Source organism: Vulpes vulpes, chromosome 15 (assembly GCF_048418805.1).
Source record: "Vulpes vulpes isolate BD-2025 chromosome 15, VulVul3, whole genome shotgun sequence".
Taxonomy (NCBI): Eukaryota; Metazoa; Chordata; class Mammalia; order Carnivora; family Canidae; genus Vulpes; species Vulpes vulpes.
In genome coordinates this window covers 109,154,890-109,177,544 of record NC_132794.1, presented here as the reverse complement: position 1 = coordinate 109,177,544, position 22,655 = coordinate 109,154,890, and the positions used below count along the sequence as shown (strand labels likewise).

The window sequence follows — 22,655 nt, the reverse complement described above, 5'->3', positions numbered from 1 at the left end:
TGTGTTTTGTTTTGTGTTTCCCATTTTATAAATATGAGAAGACTGAAAAGTGGAGCAGCTCATCCAAGGCCACACAGCCAGTAAGAGGCCGCTGCGGCAGGAACAGGTCTGTTTTACTCCACTGTCTCCCGTTTGGGAAGAACATTGCTCCAAGTCAGAGGGCCAGAGTGCAGCCCAACACTTCCCAAAAGGAAGTTTATTTTATTTTATTTAAGTTATGATTTTTTTTAATTTTATTTATTTATGATAGGCACACAGAGAGAGAGAGAGGCAGAGACATAGGCAGAGGGAGAAGCAGGCTCCATGCACCGGGAGCCCGACGTGGGATTCGATCCCGGGTCTCCAGGATCGCGCCCTGGGCCAAAGGCAGGTGCTAAACCACTGCACCACCCAGGGATCCCCCCAAAAGGAAGTTTAAAGTAATGGAACCAAAGTGGTATAAATGCAAACCCAGAAGGATCTCACTGGAGAGGGGGATCTGTTGTCCTGGCTTTATCTGCTAAGACAACTAGGATTGAGTCTTATTATTATTATTTTTTTGGCCTTTTCCTTAATTTACACAGCTGTAGGGATCTTCAAAACCTGATTCTTAAACTCAAAAACACGGTGTCACAGCTGGTAATTTTAGAAGGAGGAGGAGAGAGAAGGAAAGAGGAGAGCGAGTGGGGAGCGAGCGTGGGAGGAAGGGTGAGAAGCGGCTCCAGCTCTGCTCTCAGGCCCAGCGAGGACTTCCTCGGCACGATGCCCGTCATCTCCCTCTGTTCTCCCCCGCCTGACCTCCCTCAACTTTTCAACCCAGCTGCCCTCCTTGGTTTAGCCTAGGTCTGCGCTAGGACCCCAAGCATCTGGGAATAATTTGATTCTCTCAGAATGCACTAATAATTGGAAAGGATGGCTTTCCGACCATTTCCCCGAATGGAAAAGTAAAAGACCGCTGTGTATAAATATTCAGCAAAAGCAAGCTTGGTGCTATCCGAGACAGGTCCAGCACTGCATACCTAACCATCAGTGGTGTGTCATCAAAATGCCCAATTCTCGATTTTCCATCCACAAGGAAGAGAGTTATACGTGTGTGAGGTTGAAATCAATTCAAGTACCTTCTGTAGGACAATCTAAAAATAAGGAAGGCTGCCTGTGGGCTCCAGGCTTTTCCAGAAGCAGAGACCACACAATGGTGGAAATGAATGCCTGCTTCTCAGAATTGGGTGCACATGTGCCCCTCAGGTACGGGGTGATGGCAAAGCCACAGGATACCCAGAGCCTATCCACCAGCAGGGCCAACTGGGCTTCAAAATTGGGAAAATAAAGCACATAGACATACTTGTGCTCCTGGCATCTACATATATATGAGACTGGGTTTTCAAACTATCTCGTCACCAAGGTAGAAAAGAGACATTTCTAAGGTAGTGAACCTGATTCGTGGTATCAGCTCTATTCAGGTCAACAGAACCTTCAAAATACAATAAATTCAACAGAAGCGTGTCACCTGATAACCAAGAAGAGACTAGAAGAGGTGATTTTGATTTGCTCTACTCTTCCCAGGGCAACTCAAAACATGTTTTTCGTCGTTGTTGGAATACGATACAATATGGTACACACCGAAAGACAGTCATGAGGTTTCACAATAAAACGCAACCCCAAAAACTTCAAAGTTGAAGCAGATCACTGTGGGCTGTCCAGGAGGGGGCAAGAAAGAATTTATTCTCTTCAGCCGTTAAGATATTGTCACAAAGAATTCAGTACCAGAAAAGGAAGACAGGATGGGACTTCAACCTTAGGAGAACAGTCTCCACGTGAGGAGAGACAGTGGCCATTCAGTTCACTGCACAAAAAGCCACGCCACGGAAAGGCACTAGGGAACCTGACGGCCAGCAAGCCCCAGGATGTGCCAACACTGGGCCGGAATCCACGATCTCAGCCCTCGAAGCAACTCCACAAGGTGGACACGAATTTTCTCCCCATTCTACAGGTGGGAAAACTGAGGTCATATGTGTAACTAAGGGGCAGAGCTGGGGTGTGAATCTGGTGCCCCTGCTCTGCACTTCATCAGCACCCCAGCTCCTGGCAGCCTCTGCCCATTGTGTGGCCACTCAACCTGCCCCAGACCGCTGCGGAACTTCACCTTCCCGTGCAACACCTGCTCTTCCCAGGTCCACAGCTCAGCATCCTTGTGGCAAAAGAATTCACCAGAAGTACTAAGCCTCCTTCTCAAGGCAAATAAATATTTCCAATATTTGTGTTAAATGTGGACAAATGAGGCTGCTGGGCAGGCGGATGTGGGCATTTGGGGTCCCCGTGGGAAGGTTTGGACTTCTGGATCCTGGGCGACAGGTGTCAGAGCTTGGTGAGGGGCTGTGGTGTCCGATAGGGCACCCACTCGCCACATGTGGCTGTTGAATACCTGGGATGTGGCTGGTCCAAATCCAGCGCCGTGGCTATAAAATACACACCAGCTTTCAAAGACTCAGCATGACAATGAGAATGAAGAATATAAAATTCATCATCTTGATATCCATTACATGTTAAAATGATGATATTTGTGATGTATGGGGTTAACTAAAATATATTATTGGAAGTGATGTTACCTGTTTCTGTTTAGTTTTGAATGTGGCTCGTAGAAAATTCCAGATTACATCTGTGGCCTGTGTCCTATTTCTGTTGCACATACAGAGCCGGTCTGTATCTTCCGGAGACCTCCCATGGTCTACTGAGCCTAAGTTGGAATCTGTTGCAGCCTGTTTGCCTGGATGTTGCTGCCCCCATAATCTCCCTAGTGGGCGGGAACGGAGGTCACCCCACTGGGCAGGCTGGAACAGAGGGTCCATTCAGGATTCTTGCTGGAAATCTTCAGCCAATGAAATGGGGGCAAGTTGTTGGGTTTTTTTTCCCCCAAGAACCCAAAGTACAGGAAAAGTCAGCCCTCCTCCATCAGGACCAGGGCAATGCAGGTTCTAGAGCCAAACGACCTAACCAGAAGTAGACTGTGAGTCACACGTGCAAGCCAAAAATGCAAAAGTCACATGTGTAGTTTTAAAAGTTTTGGTAGCCACTTTAGAAATAGGGTAAAGAAATATGGAAAATGAGAGATGTCTGGGTAGCTCAGTCGTTGAGCGTCTGCCTTCAGCTCAGGGTGTGATCCCGGGGACCTGGGATCGAGTCCTGCATCAGGCTGTCTGCAGGGAGCCTGCTTCTCCCTCTGCCCGTGTCTCTGCCTCTCTCTGTGTGTCTCTCATGAATATATGTTAATTAATTAAAAAAAGAAATATGGGAAATGAAATTTACTAATATATTCTAACCTAATACATCCAAAATATTATTTTAATACATAGCAACATAAGAATTATGAATGATTTTTTTGTTCGTTTTTCTTCCATAAGTCTTCACCATCTGGAATGTATTTTACACTCCTAGCACGCCTCCCCTCACACGTGATGAGCGGCTGCCAAATCGGATGGTACACCTCGAGAGAGTCTAAGAGTCTACACCCGGTCCCTCCGGGTCTACACCCTCCCCCAGAGCAAAGGAAACATCACCGAAACATCCATTGCTCAATAAACTGCGCCAAGTCATGCAACTTCAGTCACTAAGATATGCTCGCAGAGTGTTGATGACAGAGGGGGAAAAAACTCTGCAAATATTTAAATATTTCATCCACAACAGTGGACGAAAATACACAAAACTAATAAATAACAGTAATCATTACGAGGTGGGGTCATGGCCTTTTCTCTTATTCTTTATACTTTTCTATTCCTTACAGATTTTCTACTATTCAGAATTATGATTTAAAATTTTTAAATTTTAAAGCGATTCATACAATGAGCCATGGAATATTTATTAAACTACTATATCTCTGGCCCCACGTTCCCAAGTTCTCCAAGAAGGAGATAAAACCTCCAGGGACACTGGGAAAGGTGCTACTATGTCATTGGTGGGGAGGGGGAGGATTTTCCTAGTTAGAGATTTTTCCTGCTGTAAGTGGGAGTGTCCGACATCCATGCCAGCAGGAGGACTTGCCTGCTACGTCAGCAGCAGAGACAAGTGTCCACGGCAGATTACACTTGCATCTGCCTGGGCAGCACACGCCTGCGTCTCGCGGGCCCAGAGTTATGAGAGGCGCCCTTGTAAGGGCAGAAAGGCAGCTGAGTGTCGGTGGGAGTGCTCAGACTCGAAAAACAGGTGATCATGCATTCTTTCCACATGTGCAAAATATGAATCAAATCATTTCTAAAATGCCTGCAGCTGTTTGGTAGGATTCACTGGGCTGCCGCAGGTACTAATTTAAAATCCAACCCTACTCTACTCATACACAAACACACACACACACACACAACCAGAACAGCCGAGGGTCCAACTAAGGATGTTCACAATATCTCCATTTCCCCAGAAGGATGAAACTTCTGAGCAGCTGCTCTTCTACAACCATAGGTGGCATTTCACTTAAGAAAGACCCGGCAGGCACACTTCCCACAGTGTGAGGGTCTGGGATTCACAGTTATGCCTGTTATTTGTCCCCTAATCTCGAGATCTCTATGGAGTGTGACTGGGGTGGGCGAGTAGATGTTCTGGCTTCAGAGATTAAATCATTGTGGAACCCATTTGCCTCAAATTAGTGTTTGTCTAGGGCTGGGATTGGGGGTTGGGATGTGATGTGCAAGGGATGCAGGGTTTCCTTGGGGGAGGTGACAATGTTCTAAAATTGATGGTAGTGATGCTTGCACAGCTCTGTGAACCATCGAATCATATAGTTGAAATGAATGAACTATATGGCCTATGAATTCCATCTCAATAAAGCTGTTTTCTTTAAGGTAATAAACTTAGATGTGAAATTCATTCCATCCTGTTCATAACAATGGAGCCCTCCATCATCTTGGGCATCGCTTTTCTTGTATAAAGAACGGCAAAGGCTACTTGCTGCTTTCACATATAAGAACTCTCCTCTGCAAAACATCCAGTGTGTCTCTGCCAAAGGAATGGTTCTCCAAAGGCTGATCTCTTTTCACATTTTTCCAAAGGCTAATACCTTTTCACTGACCTTTCTGCTCCTCCCACACTTCTGGCCTCGTCTGAGACAGCCTCACCCGGGACATCTGGAGCATCTTTCTCAGGAACTGAAGGTAAGGTGGATGGGTCCGGCCCGGGGCTCCTTCTGGGATAATGTAAAGAAAGCAAAAAAAAAAAAAAAAAAAAAAGTAAAGAAAGCAATAGATGGTAAGAAGGGTATTTCTCTCCACATGTGACTGAAAACGCTCATTTCCCAACTCAAGTTTTAAGTGGGTACTACCCCAAAATCCCTAGAAAAAAAATCATCTTCCAGCAGTTAATGGCTATGAGATGCTTTGGGATCATTTAGGCCCCTCTGTATAAACATATCCAGATCCAGAAGCACATATATTTTGGCTCCAGAAAAACATATGATTGATTCTAACCTTAGGGCCCAAGAGCATGTCGCCAGCCAGCAAACATTTCATGCTTTTCAGACAGTTTTAGTTAAATGAAGAACCCAGAGAGGGAACGGGACATGTCCAACAAACAGCGCCCCAATTCCACCCATTTCTCTCACATTTTTCAGAATCTTAGCACATCCAGCGGTTGCAAGCAGGTACATTTAGGCAATTAGGTATAGAAAACTTAGCTTTAAAAAAAACCCACCCGTCTATTGGATTGACTCTCACCAACCGGGGTGGGAGTCCCTTTTGAAGCTGGTCCCATACCCCTCCCCGGGGTGGGGGAATCTGTCCTTTTCTGTACCTTTCAGCGGGGAGCACTCCCAGAGCCAGGTGTTCAGGCTTCAGGTCCTGAGGTTCGTCAGGTCCTGGAGGTGAAGAGACTCGCGGCTTCTCGCCCCCGGCAGGAGTGGGGAGCTCGGGCCCGGGCTGCTCCTCAGCCAGCCGGTGCACAGCAGGGCTCTCCCCTCGCAGAGCGGCTGCATCCTCCGTGCCAGGGGCCCCAGCAGAGCAGCCTGCGTCCCCGTGGGTCCCCGGCAGTGCCAGCCCATGAGCAGCGCCGCAGAACATCCTCGTAGTACCTGGCTCAGGCGGGTCACTAGACACACGTGCCCCGGTGTCAGCTGTGCTCAAGGTGACGTCACCCTCCGCCTCCCCAGCAGCTCCTGAGCCAGGCTCCAAAGGAGTGGCTGTTCCTTCTGCAGCCTGCAGCTCAGGGCCACACTGCTTGCCCAGGGCATTTTGTGTTTCTGAGATCCCGGCACCACCTCCACGCCTCTGCTCATCCCCAAGTGTGTCAGGGGTCTGGGGCTCGCTGATGGCCTTGGCCACAATCGAAACATCCCCATGGGGAGATGACGCTCCCAGGGCAGAGGTGGACACTGGCATGTGACCTGGATCCTCTGTGTGAGCAAAGGCCCAGGCACCATCCTTTCCGGGTTGACTGTCACTGGTGGGTGTTTCCTGGTGGTAGGTTGCAGGAGGAATTCTATCTTCTGGAACCGAGGTCCCTTCTTGGTGGCTCTGGGGATCCACCTGGAAGTCAGCAGCCTTTTCCATGGGAGTCTCCTGAACAGCTGCCGGCAGGGCAGGACCCGAAGCTAACTTCTGCTGGCCTCCACCCTGCTGTGAGTGGGCCAGGCCTCCAGGCCCGGGCTTGGCCTCCCCAGCCCCCTCTGGCTTCTCACTTTCCTGCACCATCTGTGGGACACCAGTCATTTCCTTCCCCACACTGGCACCTGGCAGGTTCTGCTCTGCGGCACCCGGCAGCTTTCCTGGAGCAGGATCCTGGGGAACCAGACAGGGGATCTCAGCCTCTGTAGGCAACTCTTGCTTCTTCTCCTTTGCATCCACCCTGAGTCCAGCAGGAAGGGCGGGGAGAGGGGCCATGGCCACTCCTTGAGCCCCATCTGGAGGCTTCTCTGGGCGTGGCCCGGCGAGGTCCTCGCCTCTCATGCTCCCCTCGGCTCCTGCCTTTTCTCCCACTGCACTCTGGGGCCGATCGGCGGTCACGGCCCTGAGCACAGACTTCTCAAAGATCTTGGTGATGTGCTCCCTGAAGTCAGGGAGCCCAGTGATGATGCTGATCTGCTTAGAGCTTGCGTCCACACCACCTGGTGCACCCCTCCTCAGATCCTTGGAAGGGTCCACCAAGCTCTTCCTGCTGCTCTCCGGCTCCCTTGCTGCCTCACCTGCTATGGTTTCCCCACTGGCCGGGCAAGCTAGCATCTCACGGGGTCCTGTGCCCGCACCAGGCGCTCTTGCCTCTTCCTCCTCCCCTGTCACCTGCTTACTCTTGGTCAGAAGCAGCGCCCTGTCCAGGTAGGGGATGGAGTCCAAGGGTCCCTCCAAGTTTCCAGCTCTGGAGCTCCCGTGGCTGGCGTGCACTGCAGAGCTCTCCCCACTGGCAGCTCCTGGTTGTGAGAGAGGGGCAAGCAAGCCTGCAGAAAGCTTCATGGAGGTGGCATTTCCCAAGGCCAGCAGAGGCTCTTCGACAGGACAAGGCCCTGCCCCTTTGCCGGCAGCACCATCGATATGCAGGTAAGGAGTGTCTGGAGCAGCCTCTTCTGGTGGCCCAGGTCGCAGGAGTTTCTTTGGGTTGGGGACAGCCTGGGCTGCAGAAATATCCACCTTGCTGCAGGGAACCCCACCCAGCTCCCCGGCTGCTAGCAAGTCATTCTGGCTGCTGGCTGCAAGCTGCTCTGCTTGGCAGGGCTCACCTAGGGCCCAGATAGAAGCTTCCTTCCCCAGGGGGGCCTGCAGCTCCGTCTGAAGGGAGCCACGGCTCAGAGCAGCTTCTGCTGGCACCCCCAGAGGCCCCTGTGCCCCCAGCTCTCCTTCCTCAGCATTCCCACCGGTGTCGGCAGCCCCACAGTCAGCACCTCGATCCTCAGCGGCTGGGAAACTTCCAAGAAGCCTTGGGGCCCCAGCATCCGAGGCGGTGGGGGGCTGCATTTCCTCCTGCGGGGCCGGGGCCGGCTGCGGCCTGCCTGCGTGCCCTTCCCCGTGCGCCTCCGTGTCTGGGGCATCCTGGCTGGGTGCGCCCTGGGCGCCGGCCGGCGCTGGGGCTGGCGGGCCCTGAGCGGCGGCCCCGAGAGCTACTGAGTCAGGCCAACAAGGTGGGGTCCCCACTGTGTTCCCACTTGCCTTCTCCGTCTTACCCAACCCCTGGAGCGGGGGCCGAGCGTCAGCGGCTTCAGATCCTCCTACATCACTGAGACATGCTTCTTCATGCCGCCCGCTGGCTTTCGGCACATCTGCGGGCTCCTGCCGGGACTTGCTCGGGCCCTGCTCTGCGCAGCGACTCTCCTCTCTGTTGGAGTGACCTGCAAGAGGGGAGTCTTTTGAGGCGTCTGCTGCTGCGGGTGGCGACACTCTGGAAGGCAGACTGCCACCGCACGCGCCCTCTTGCTCTTTCTGCCCTCGTGCAGACAACTCTGGTCCTCCTGGGGCTGACAGCTCTGGATGCTCTGTCGGGGGACTCTCTGGAACTCTGTCCCCGGGAGCCGAACTGGGAGCATCACAGACACTGCCTTTGGGGAGCTCATCCTGAAGTTCTGATCTGGAAGCTTGTTCCTCTCTCCCACGAGTGGGCAAGCACACAACATCCAGGGGTTCCACAGGTGGGTGGATTCCAGAAGCGTCTAGGTTCCTAAAACCTGGACTACCCGGAAAAGTCTCTTTCTCATTTTCACACTGCTGGGGCTCCTCCCTGAGCATGTCAGAGATGGATGCTTCTGGTTCTGATTGCAATGGCTGGAGATGGTTCTGCGAAGACGCTGAGGGTCCCTCAGAAGCAGCTCCTTGTGTCTTGTCATCATTCAGGCAGGACAGGTTTCCTTGCTGATCTTGCTGCAGGCTGAGCATCATAAGCCCACAGTCCACTGCCAAATTCTCCCCCTCGGGGGGATGTGGCCCTTCAGCATGGACTTCCTGACCAGCTGCCTCTTGCCCCAGCCCATGAGGTTGGCCCGGGGATGTCAGCAAGCCGTCCCCGTCACAGCTGCCGGGCCTCTGTGCAGATGGGTGGCTCCTCATCTTTGTGTCAGATGTGCTCTCCACCTCCTGGGCTTTGGGGGTGACCTCGGCAGCAGGAGTTGACAGGAAATCTGATTTCTCAGATTCTAAAGCAGGAAGATAGTCCATTCTCTCCAATCCCCTCACGTCCTGAAGGGTGTCGGGACACGGGGCCTGCAGTCCCGGCCCCTCCCAGACAGCTTCTTTGGGAAGAATGTGTTCACCAGTTCCATCCGGCCCAGGCGGCAGGATGAGATCCTTCTCGGGGAGCTTGTGCAATGAGCCAGATGCATGGACCACATGGGCTTCTCCCATCGTCCCACAGGTCACTGAGCTTCTAGCTGTATCTTCTGATGGAGGGCCAGGCCTATCGGTGTGCCCAGGACCCTCCTTTCTGAGTGGCTGTGCTGAGTCTGTGCTGGAATGCACTTTGCTCTCCACATCATGGCTTAGCTTTGAAACCTCATCTTTTTCCGCCTCCAGCTTGGGCTTGCAGCCTAAAGCCCTGGGTTGCTCTCCCCTTGGGTTCTCAGGATCTCCACCGTCAAGTGGCTCTGGGACTTCTTCCTCTCCCCTGGAGTTGGCCTCAGATAGTTTACCTTCCTCTCCAGCCACAGCTGCGCTTTCAGGGGCCATGGCTTCCTCCTTCGGCCCTGGGGAGTTTCTGGCACTTTCATCTGATACACTGGCTGGGAATGGGGGAAGTACCCCTTGTTGGACTTTCTGGTCCCTAATTGAGACCTCTCCCCTGTCGTCCTGGGGCAAAGGGGCAGGACCCTCTCCACAGTTCCCATCTAGACCCTCTCTCTCATTTCTGAGATCTGATGCGAGCTTCTCCTGTCCTGTCAACCCTGTATCTGCTAGCTTTTTGGCCAGATCCATAAGAACTGGCATCTCAGCCCCAGAAACCATCTCCCTGGTCAACCAGCTGGATTCTTCTGTGGCAATAGAGGCCTGAGCAGCTGGCAGTGAAGCGGAATCTGAAGCTGGACCTGTTTCCTCCATCAGTGCACTTGGGGAAGGCTCTGTGCTCTCAAGCAAAGCCCCCTCGGGTGGGTTGCCTGCTGCAGCACAGACAGCTGGACTGGGCTCGCTCCCCTGCCGCCCTGTCTGCAAGTGGCCCTGAGCATCGCTGGTACCCACAGTCTCCTTCCCAGAGTCCCCAGCCCCGGGTGTAGGGGCAGGACTCAGTGAATCCCAGGGCAGCTCGACGTGCACCAGATGTGCTCCCATTTGCTGCTGGCAGCTTTCCCGGGAATTTGTGTCCTCTTCTCCGGCCGTCCCAGTGGGGTGGCAGGCCCTGAGGAATCCCGAGTCATCGGCGGCGATAGCCTGAGGCGGCACCTCCGTTTGGCATTTTTCCTTGTCCGAGGCTGTGGGGGCTGGATCTGGCGGAGTCGGGGTCTCAGGCTTTGTGGGGGACTCCTCCAGACCAGATGAGCTCGCCTTGCCTGGTTGAGCTGCAGCAGGGGCCCTCGGGCCCTCTTGCACAGAAGTCGCCCCCTGCCTGGATTCTGCCGGGGGAAGGCCACCTGCAGCCTCGTTCCCTTGGGACTCGAAACCACCAGGCTGACCATCTTTTCCACACAGCTGTCCCTTCATCAGCTCTTGAGGAGGCGCCGGTGAAACCTCTGGCATCTGGTCAGTGCAGCTGGAGGAAGACGATTTATGCCCCTCTTGGCCCAGGCCTCTCCCTCTGCCGGCACTGGGGACGATGGCATCTGCTTCGCACTGAGTAGAACTGCCCCCTTCGGGGACAGGTGCAGTTGGGGCCTCCCCATGGGCACCTGGGGAAGGTTCCCTCCTGGGGTGTTGGATGAGGGGCCAATCTTCAGGTGCTGCTACTGGGCTTGCCAAGCAACCTTCCGGGGGGCCCTCAGTAAAGGGCATGGAGGCTGACGGGCACTCCTGCTCCCAGGGCACTGAGGGGCAGGGCAGTGGGGAACCGTCTGGGCCCCTGGCTTCCTGTGGGCGTTTGCTCGGCTCCGTCACCTCCAGGGACACGATGCCCGGATCCAGGCAGGCAGCACCCTCAGAAGTGGAGCAGGAGCCTCGGTGCCCGGTGCTGCCAAAAATGAAAACATTTGATGTTTCATTCATTCTCATGGTTGTGCATCCAGAGCCACATCACAAGCAGAATCACCCCCACCCTTTCCCCACGAAAGACCACAGAACACAGCATCCCCACGCAGCTCATTCCTCTCCATGAAGAGACCACGCCCCCCAACCCTCCCCCTCCCACAAGCATCCACGTGCCCCGACTTTCTCCAAAATTCAATGCAGGGAATCTCAAACATTCAGCTTGGAGCATTCCATGCTGGTCAGTTGTGAACAGGGAAATATGAAAATACATTCACCGTAGTCCAAAAAGCAGGAGAATCAGAAAGTGTTCAATAGGTACACACCAGAATAGTGGGTTTGAACCACTTCTGTGTAACTTACAAGGTGGTCCTAAGTCCTTAATGACGATCTTTAGATGTTCAGGGAAAAGGACACAAGGGGCCAAAGCCAGGCTTTGAAATAAAGAGCTATTTTTGATAATAGTTGACAATTCAACATGTGGTACTGCAAGAGGCATTGTCCAAAGATCAATTCTGTTTAGCTATATATAAAATTGTTGGGAGCTGAATTACCTTCATGCCCATACTTGTCTTATTTGTCTTCACTTGAACTTACTTAGCTGGACGGCACATAAGGCAAAGCTATGGGGAACTTAGGGGAACATGGCTCAGCATTATGGATTTGCTGCAGCTATCCAGTTACTGTAAGGTCATTCATCACATGCCATATTTGGCCTGGGTTTCTACATGGTTTTCATCAAGTGCATTTTTAAAATGTTTAAATAATAGATGGCCCACACAAAATTTTGAAGATGTAGGAAAAATATCTCGCTCAGGCTTGCCACCTGAAGGGTTCCGGTGAATTTCCTTCTTTTCTTACACAATTTGTTAAACGATGCAATTTTGTTATTTTTGCATGGCTGTGATCCTATGTACTTGTTACGACTGCATATCTTTTAGCACCAAGAGAAATTGCTCAACACTAAGTTAATGGAAGTGTGGTTTTCCTAGGGCTTTTGCCATGTTCTTTAAAATTACTATAGGGAAAAAAATAAAATTATCATAGGGGGGAAAATCTATGGAATGCTCTTGCACCTGTTACTTATGTACACATTCACCCATTCACAGACCCACAGCGTTTCGAATGTGACCAGAGAAAAGATTCTACTCTACACATTCACTACCAGAAGTCTAGCTTTCCAGTGCCAGGCAATGCATATACATTCATTTATCAGGGATGCATACAGTGGCAAAGCGAGACACATTTTTTTTATTTATTAAGTTTTTTTTTTTTATTTGACAGAGAGAGAGCACGAGTGGGGGGAACAGCAGAGGAGGAGGGAGGAGCAGGGAGCTCGATGAGAGACTCCATCCCAGGGCCCTGGGATCATGGCCTGAGTCAAAGGCAGACACCTAACCTACTGAGCCAGACAGGTGTCCCTGTTAAAATATTCCTGTTAAAATTTAGAAATTGAATTGTATCCCCCCTAAAATCCACATTTTGAAGTCCTAACTCCCAATGTGACTGTATTTGGAGATAAGGTCTTTCAGGCAGTAAATAAAGTTAAATAAAGTCATAGGTGTTGAGTCCTCATGCCATCTAAGTGGTGCCCTAAAAGGAAGAGGAAGAGACACCAGGAGTGTGCTCACACAGAGAAAAAGCCATGAGGGGAGACAGCAAGAAGCCACCATCTGCAAGCCAAGAAGAAAGGTCTCATCAGAACCCAACCCTGCCTTCACAATAGGTATATGGGTATTTATTGTACTCTCCTTGCAACATTTTGAGGTTTCACATTTTCCAAAATGAAGGATTGTAAAATAATCTATATTGCCTCCAAGAATAAAAACTTCCAAGGAGGGAAACTGAATATTTGCCCGCCCCCCAATTCATATTCATGTGTTGACAGCTAATCCCCGAGATGGTATGAGGAAGTGGGGCCTTTGGGAGGTGACTTGTCCTGAAGATGAATGGGGCCATTAATGGGATGCATGGCCTTATAAAAGAGTCCCCAGAGAGTTCCCTGTCCCTTCTGCCATGGGAGGACACAGCGGAAAAAATATCTATGAGCCAGGAAGCAGGATCTCACCAGATAGAATCCGCTGGCACCTTGATGTTGGATCTCCAGCCTCCAGAACTGTGAAATGGACTACCACCTAAGAAATGGACTCCCCATCTTTGAGGGGGGCGTATACGTCATCATTACACCCAACATCCTCACTTAATGCCTGTCGCTGCACATATGACACACGAATGATGTGCCTGAGGCACTAAAGATATTTAAGATGGACCCAAGGAAGAAGTGGCTCCTGTTTCAACCAGATTCCTTATTTTCAGACCCAAAAGCAGAGCTGACAAGGGCAAAGAAGAGAAAACTCTGAGGGTGAGTTATACAAATCTCTTTAATCCTCAGCTGGCCACAAGGACAGCTGCACCCAGAAAGCCCTGGCCCAGCGCTGATGGCTGCATGCGGAGCCACTCCGAAACCAGGCTCAGGAGGGCTCCAGGCTGCAGGGCTGTTGGATTGTTCTGGAACCAACAACTCTGCACTCTGCATTTGGCCAGTTTGCTTTTTACAAGCACTTTACATTCTGAGTCCCCCTCATTAGCTAGGGGTCACACCCTTTAGCAGTTAATGAGATTAATGGTGTGTAATTCAGAAATGAAGTGCTCCTGCATATGTCTGTTTGCTCCAGAAGCACAGGACACAACCCACTCCACACGGGTAATAATAAAAATAAAACCACTTCTTCATCCCTGCCTCCGACAGGAGCTGCCAGCTTAGAGGGAGAATGCGGCCTCCCTTCAGGCGGAATGAAGTCTTCAGGCGGAATGAAGTCTTTATAATTTGGGGACAAGATAATAGATTTATTCAATTTGGGCACCTTGAAAACTTGTGGGTCTTATCAGAAAACAACCAGGAGCAAATTCCCACTGAGCGTGAGACACACGACTCTCCCCACCCCCCCCACCCCCCCATAGAAAACCTGCTTGTTTTACTTAGCATAAGCTGAGCCCCAGCAATTTCTTTGATTGCCCATCCGAAGCAATTTTTAAAACCAGATTAAGCCACTTGTCAGAAGCAAGTTTGCCTAAGGGCAGGAAAAATCCTAAGAACTGATCCGTGAGGGCTCTGCATTAATTGAAGCTTACATAATGTCCTTTTATGCTTCAAGATTGTATCGAAACGTGTGGGATGGAGATTCTGCTCAGAATCCAAAGGCCAGCTCTTGTGGGCTGGGCATCGCCCAACTCTCAATGGAAGGCTTTCAGCCTGTAGGGGGCGCCGCCTTTGAGTTGAGGTTATAGGAGGAGGCTGGCCGTGGTCTCCTCTGTGCAGACCAGATACCCCCAGCCCAACAAAGGGAGAAGCATAGGGTAAAGCAACCTGGGAGGAGAGGTGATTTGTTGCAGCCAAGTTCTGAGCAGACAACGGAGATGCCCTCCCCACTACCCTAGCTGGAGACAACAACTTCCACGTGGGTTCCTAAGTGCACAGCTCTGAAGACACACTTGAGCCAACCAGGAATGTTCGGGGAAGGAGGCTGGTTGAGAAAAAACAAGCATGGCCCTTGAACTTCCAGGCTTCAAGGGAACCAGCAAAACCAGGAAGCAAAATTGTCATGATGGAGAGTTGCCACCTGCTGAGCATTTATCACGGATGCTAAGCACTTTCCAGTTATGATTGCGCACAATCCACTCAGTAGCGCTGCAGAGTAGATGGCCCTCATTGCACACATGTAGAAATAGTCCCAGAGAGCTTTCTTTTTTTTTTTTTAAGATTTATTTATTTACTTATTTATGATAGACACACACAGAGAGAGAGATAGAGGCAGAGACACAGGCAGAGGGAGAAGCAGGCTCCATGCAGGGAGCCTGATGTGGGACTCGATCCCGGGACTCCAGGATCACGCCCCGAGCCAAAGGCAGGTGCTAAACCGCTGAGCCACCCAGGGATCCCCCCCAGAGAGCTTTCAGACTGGACCCAGGGGCTCAGAGCTCCTGAGGCAAACAAAGCAAGCTCGAGCCCCGCACACTGCCTGGCTCCAGGGTCCCGCCACCTCCTGCTTCCCTGTACTCTTTGACTTCACACCTTCTGGACAGGCACTCCAGCCTCTTCTCCCATGCACTCTGGCTGCATCATTCTGTTTCCCAATCTGCAGCCAGAGCAAAACGGCTTAGAAATAGAAGCCTAATCCCACCACCCTCGTGGGATATCTCTCCGGTAGCTTCACTTTGCAATCAGCTGTGGCCCTTGCCTACCTTTCCTGTCTCGTCCCACTCGGACCTCCCCATCTGTGCATCTGCCCGGAGCCTGGATTCCTCATACTCTTCCCCGGCAGGTCCCAACCCTACTCATCACTGGTCAACAAAGCCCTCCTGGCCTGGCCACTTGGATCAGATCTGCTTTCACAGGCCCACCTACTGACGGCTGTAGTCACAGTTGCCATCAACATGGATCGATGATCATTCCCTCCATTGGAGTATAATGAAGACTAAGTCTTGTTTCTTTACAATATTGTATCCCCAGTATCTAGCATATAGCAAACATTGAATTTTTTGAATGTATGAGTAGATGCACAGATGGATGGATGGATGGATGGATGGATGGATGGATGGATGGCTAGGTGGATGGGTGATTGGTGCATGGATGACTGGATGCCTGGATGGCTGGATAGATGGATGAATGGTTGGTAGATGGCTGGCTGGCTAGAGGAATGGCTGGATGGTTGGGTGATTGACTGGTAAATGGATGACTGGATGAACGGATGGATGGTTGAATGAATGGATGAACGGTTGGTGGATGGATGATTGGGTAGATGAATGCGTGAATGGGCAGATACAAGTGAACCCAAATCAAAGATTCTAAATATGCAGAAATGCTCCCAAGTCATGGTTGTTTGATGTGACAATCTCAGCATAGTAACCTAGTAACCTGTTTTGTCCAAATTCTTCATTTTACTGCTGAAGATCCAGGAAAATGAGGCTCAGAAAAGGCAAAGTACTTTTGTTTAAACGCTTCTTGAGGTTAAGGCAGCACTTTTCAACCACAAGTCCCTGTGCACACTGGTGGGTCTGATGAGTTTAGGGGGTGCGCTGCAAGAAATTTGTTACTAATTATAAAGTACAGAAGTCTGTGAATGATTTGTTATTTTCATAAATTAGTGTAATTGAAAAGATTAGAAGATTTCCCCACATAACATCATCACTGTTACTCATTGCATTCCAATGTTCTTTCTGGAAAAGGAAAGCAAGGGGTAGAGAGAGATCCTGTGACTTCCACTGCAGCCCCTGGAAACCACCAGTCCGAATATACTGTTACCAGTTGTGGCAGCTGGGGTGGTGATGAGAGGGCTCTGGGCTGGGGGTGGTCCTCAGCTGCACGTATTTCTGCCTTGGCCCATAAATTTGGGGTTTTTCTGACACAGCTGAGCTCTCAAAGAAACTATGACACTCTGCCCTATTCTCCCTTAGGGTTATCCCCCAGGAAGAAGTGAGACTCCTCTGATTGGTGAGAGGGGGAAATCAGCCCCCATAGATACAGTTTCCACACAGGTGGGGGTTAAGGTGCTCCAGGTCGCAGAGATAAGAAGTGCCTTCCCCCAGCTGCCTGCCAAGTGACAAGCTCTCTGGAGCTGGCCCTCCCCAGGCTTCATGGCGCCCTGTGCTTGTCCACACCCTGGCACTGGGTGGGGAAGATTAGCTCAGGGGGCAGTATCAGGAGCCCCATTTTGATGTATCTGCTTGTCCAATTTTGCCACTGATAAAGCTGGCTCTCTTCTCCTTTCAGACTCCGGTGCCAGTTTCATGATTGAGTAAGAATCTGGTGGGAAGGGATGTGATGAATTAGCTCCCCAAACCCCAAGAGCAGTTTAGGATGACTGTGGCGTTCTATTTCTCCCGTAAGTTTTCAGGACTTGCCAACATCTGAATGAACCCATGGGTCATGTTATACATGTGACTTTTCTTCAGTAGAAGGAAGGCCGAGACCCCAACCAAAGAAAGGAAACTGGACTCCAAAATGTTTTCAGTTCTTCCAAACATGGAATCAGGACAAACCTCGTTACTTTGGGGATCGTGTCAATCTTCACAATGACACAGCTAAATGGCTAATCACCCAACCAATTCACTGTCTTTAGTCTTGTCCTTTACTTTGTATTTTTTCTCTCTGTGGATCATAAGTCTGGTAACCAACAAGCTCTAGGGTTATAAATAACCATGATTCTTGGAGATACTCTACTCTCTATGAGATGCTCACTTCCCAGTTTTTCTTTCTTTCTCTTTTCTATCCCAAACTAAGAAGACTGCCTAAGAAAATAGTTCCCTCGAGAACTTGATATATGAGGAGTGCGTGGGTGGCTCAGTTGGTTAAGGATCTGACACTTGATTTCAGTTCAGGTCATGACCCCAGGGCTGTGAGATTGAGCCCCACGTCGAGTTCCCCCGCTCAGCACAAAGTCTGCTTGGGATTCTCCCTCTTTCTCGGCCTCCCAGCCATCTTACTCATGCACACACACACACACTCTCCCTCTCTCTCTCTCTTTCTCTCAATAAATAAATAAATACATACATACAATCTTAAAAAATAGAGAACTTGATACATGATTGGGCCAACTATGATAGATCATTCTGGATCAATTACTAATGACTAACAAGAGTTGTGTAAGATATGTTCTCCATTTTTTCAATTCTATCAGAAGCTTTTAAACACTGAACTCCATGTTTCTCATAATATGATTGTTAGATGTGCAAGAAAGCAGTGTCCCTGCTCTTTAGATGATACAGGAAGCACTAGAAGAAGCATGATTAAACAAGTTTCTTTACCGTAGGACTTCTCAGTGCCTTTGAGATACCACCACACATTGTGAATCAACAAGAAGATACCTGCACAGTGTTTTCCAAACTTAGTGTTTCTCAAAAATCTTCCTCTGCCCCCCCCCTTTTTAAAAGATTTTATTTATTTATTCATGAGAGACACACAGAGAGAGAGAAAGAGGCAGAGACACAGGCAGAGGGAGAAGCAGCCTCCATGCAGGGAGCCCAATGTGGGACTTGATCCTGGGGCTCCAGGATCAGGCCCTGGGCTGAAGGCAGCACTAAACTGCTGAGCCACCTGGGCTGCCCTCTGCCCCCTTTTCTAATCAGTCTGGGAACCACAAAATTGGGTTAGTCCACTGTCTTTTGGACCCCAGCGAGACTGGTGTGCCACACAGAGAACATAGGATGGGATGCACAGCCCTAAGTAAAAGGAAGATCTGGTAAAGACATTTCAGCTGTCCTTTAGAGAACCAGAAGGACAGTTCTGAAAACACACTATCAAAGCACCCCGTGTACTCACCTCTCACCTGCTCTGGAACAGAATATGCTTGTAAATCAAGAACATGTGAATAGCTCCTTTGTGCCTCAGAACAAGGCCAGCTGAGGGCTCTGCACATTGGGACCTCCTTCCCCCTCCACGGTAACACTCCCTAACTCTCCTCTGCAATGAGAACCCCCAACTCTCCTCCACCACGGGATTTCCTCTTTCCCTCCTCCATGCTAAGACCCCCTCTCTCCCCTGAATGGTGTTTTCTATTCCCCTAAAGCCTGTGTGTAGACTCAGTACCTGCACGTTATCTTGTTTGTTTACGCACTTATTTTCCCACTGGGTACGGCCTTCTGGATCTTGGAGGGAATTCATCTCATTTATTTTTATACCTCAGTCTAGCACTGGTACATACTCTGCTGAATGAATGATTCATTATGAAATGAATATAGAAACGAGAAATAATTTTTTTTAAACTGACATAAAAAAACTCCTGTACTGTGAGTGGTACTGCCTATTCCAGGGACTTTGGGAAAGGACTTAAATTCCAAGTGATTCGTGCAGAGGAAAGAATTCTCAAGTTAATAAAGAGAGGGAAATTGCCAGGTCTCAACAACTAAACCTGGTATTTCACGGAGGAAGGTACCTCCTCAGAAACTTCTTTGCGATCTTAGTAGATTAGGGCCAATCTACACACACGGCCCTAATTTGTCCAAACAATGCTTCCTGCACAGAGACCAAGGAGCCCAGTGACCTTGGCAGCCCTGTCTGACTCAGCTTTGTATTTTTAATGTAGTTTTAACTCTTTCCTGTGCTCATTCTGTTACAGAATAAACAAAGACCACAATGCTTGAGCGACCCATGCAATAGCCGAGAGGAAAATAAATAAATCACCTTATTATTCAGTGCACACTCTGCCACCATGAACTTAAGATGACTTCAAGGTCAACATGTCAGCCCATGTCAGAGACTCCATTATCCAGCAGAGTGGGGCAGGGGGGAAGGGCAGGCAACTGGATTCCAAGAAAAATCCAAAAACTGTCTTCTAACCAATTTTTTCAGCATCTTTCTTGTGGGGTCCAAAAGACAGTGGACTAACCCAATTTTGTGGTTCCCAGACTGATTGTTGGAAGGGGCTGCTGGATTGTTGCACACAAGAGCTCCCCATAGAGAGATGTGGCATGAATCTCTTTCTGGGTGTCACTTGCATCTATCATTGTCCTTCCAATGCATCTAGATACTGTCATGACCAGACACCAATTCATTTAAATGTGTTAATTTTTTTTTTTTAAACAGGGAAAGAGAAAGAAGTGGGGGGCAGGGAGAGAGAATCCTCAAGCAGACTCCCCACTGCATGCAGAGCCCAAAGTGGGACTTGATCCCATGACCCTGAGATCATGACCTAAGCCCAAACCACAAGTCAGTCACTCAACCAACTGTGCCACAGGTGCCCCCTTCTTAATTTCTTTTTTTTTGGTCACACATGTGGCTTTATTATGAGCAGCAGATGTGACACTTCCAGCAATAGTAAACAAATTGATTTACAAAAGCCGGAATGCAGGGAAGCCGCCTGGTTGGAACCCTTGGAAACTTATATATAGATGCCAACCCAGAGCAGGTGGGAAGAAGATTCCAAAGCCCATGAAGAGCAAGGCCACCAAGGAGATGAGGAGCTCTTTGTAGATATTCTGAGTACACTTGGTGGAGGTGACCTCATAAACAAAGAAGCAAGCAGTAAAGAACATGCCAATGGCCAACAACACCATGGGAAGATGGGAGAAGAGAGCTGGGTTCACTGGGCTGGTACCTGCTCTTGGCCTCGAGCTTCATTTTGCCAGGCACAGGGTCACCCATTGCTCTACCACTAGAATAACACATCAGCAATATTTTCTTATTTTTAGGTTAAATCCTACAAATTACTCACAGAAAAATGCAAGCAGTGGTTTTTTGTGTGCTTGGATTACGGTGGCATTTCTATTTTATTTTGACGTAAAGGAACAACAAATAGTGGTAGACATATTTTTGTTAATATTCCTTCTTGATAAGACTTCTCGTGTACATTAAAGTCATTTTCCTGCCTTTGTCAATGCAGTAAAAGCAGAAAACATATTGGAATCTTCCCTTGATGACTGAAAAATCTTTCAGAGAATTTGGGGCATTCCCTGAACAAAACAATGTCACTAGTGTCACCTATGTGAGGCTCCGTGCATGTGTACCGAGCTCAAAAAATGATAAAGGGTTTCTTTCTAGAATAAGTCTCAGTCACCAACCCACTGTAGATTTGCCTCTCTGTAATCTCACTGTCCTAAATGTGTACAGGGTGGAGGGATTGATGAATCAGCATCACCAAGAATCAAGCTAGTTCCATGTTAAAGGCATAAAAACCATCCCAGGCTCCTTCCCAACATTAACACAGCTGCAGTGATTATTTAAGATTAACTCCTGTCAAAGTTGGCGTTTGAGGCTGCAAAAAGAAAAGAGACTATCAGTGTCTAGAATGCAAGCTGCTCTTGAGAAGGAAAGAAAAACAACTCTTGCCCATGGCATCTTCTCCCTTATTATCTTTTTTTTTTTTCTAGAAGTGTCTCCCCACCCCTCCCAAAGTAAATGCCAGGTGTTTTACTGCAGAGAAAGAAACTTGATCCGATGGCTTTTTGGTCTTTTCAGAGAGCTTGGGTTGGGAAGAGTCATATAAAGAATTGTTACCACAACAGGGGTTTGGACTAATGGGGGATCAGCTGCTACAGGAGATAGGAGAAACAGAGGTCTGTGATCCCTAGAGATGGAAAGCAACAGAGTAAGTGCTGCTTTTACCCCCATAAGGGCCTGGAGAAAGCAGCCCAGGGAGAGCCCAAGAGTCTCCCAGACTTGAGGTGATGGAGCTGGGCATCTGAGTGCCAGAGAAGAGGAAGATGGGCAAAGACAGAGCTCTGGGGATATCCAAGCTCTGATCAGCATGTATATGTACAAACACCACCTGAGATTAGGTTCAGACCACCTGAGAGTTTTATAGAGCAGAATCCTTAAAGCTAACACAGAGCTGGGAAGAGCTCCTGTTCCCACCCACCACAGTGCAAAAACCTCATAATTCATGTGACATCTGTTAAAGTACTAAGAAGAGCCTTGCCTCAGTAGTAGAAAAAATGAACCTGTGCTAAACACTGCTCTGGTCCCACCTAATGAAGTCCCAAAAGGATTAAGCTGTTCCAAATAACTGAACTGCATCCCAGAGCAAAGTTCAAGAATATTTATAAGAATACAAAAATATCCAGAATCCAAAAGCATAAAGCCCACAGTGTTTGGAATGCAAAGAAGCAGAGAAACATGACCCACAGTGAAAAGTAAACTCAATTTATCAAAACGAGCCCAGAAATTATGCAGATGAGAGAATTAGTACACAAGGACTTTTAAAAACATGTTATAATCATGTTATAAACATGTTAGGAGGCTAGAGGGAAGATTCAGCGTGTTAAGTACAGACACGGAAGATATAAAAAAAGATCCCAATCAGGACACAACTGGCTGGCTCAGTTGAGGAACATGCAACTCTTGGTCTTGGGGTCATGAGTCTGAGCCCTACACTGGGTTTAGGGATTACTTAAAAATGAAATCTTTAGGGGTGCCTGGGTGACTCAGTCAGTTAAACATCTGCCTTCAGCTCAGGTCATGATCTCCGGGTCTTGGGATCGAGTTCCCCAGCAGACTCTCTGCTCAGAGGGGAGCCTGCTTCTCCCTCTCTGTCTGTCCCTCCTCCTGCTTGTATTCTCTCTCTCTCTCTCTCTCTCTCTCAAATAAATAAATGAAAATAAATAAATGAAATCATTAAAAAAAATCCCAGTCATATATATCGAGATGAAAACTCCAATGTCTAAAATGAAAAACAAAAAATAAAAAAATAAAATGAAAAACACACTGGGTGGGATTAGTAACAAATTAGTCATTAGAGAGAAAAAGATTACTGACCTTGAAGACATAGCAATAGAAATAGTCCAAAATTAAACACAGAGAAAAAAAGACAAAAAAAAAATAAAAAATAAAAACAAAAAGAGAGCATCAGTGAGTTGTGAGACAACTTCAAATAGGCAGATATAGTCCACAAAGGCGGAAGGGAGATTTTAAAAAACTATTTGGGGAAATAACAGGTGAAAACTTTTCCAAAAATGATGTAAACTATAAACAAGCAGATACAAGAATCTAACTCTAAGCACAGGAAACAAGAAGAAACATACACCAAGTCTCATCATAACCAAATTGCTTAAAACCAATAAAAACATGAAAAATATTAAAAGCACACAGAGAAGAAAAGACAGAAGAACAAAAGAAAGGGTCAC

General features: G+C 48.9%; 1 protein-coding gene and 1 pseudogene across 18 annotated transcripts in view; both read right to left on the bottom strand.

The window, feature by feature from the left end:
* TACC2 (transforming acidic coiled-coil containing protein 2) overlaps positions 1–22,655 on the bottom strand; it is a 210,748-nt gene that overhangs the window by 138,896 nt on the left and 49,197 nt on the right. For 11 of the 18 annotated variants that reach the window (XM_072740263.1, XM_072740273.1, XM_072740277.1 and 8 more), the window contains 2 exons: positions 5,749–11,025; positions 5,021–5,146 (listed from right to left, as the gene is read on the bottom strand). In XM_072740263.1, coding sequence (XP_072596364.1) covers positions 5,021–5,146; positions 5,749–11,025 — 5,403 coding nt within the window. The remainder of the gene's footprint in view (positions 1–5,020; positions 5,147–5,748; positions 11,026–22,655) is intronic. The other 7 variants (XM_072740266.1, XM_072740279.1, XM_072740267.1 and 4 more) reach the window with 1 other exon arrangement.
* Positions 19,916–20,154, bottom strand: LOC112916864 (dolichyl-diphosphooligosaccharide--protein glycosyltransferase subunit TMEM258 pseudogene; annotated as a pseudogene).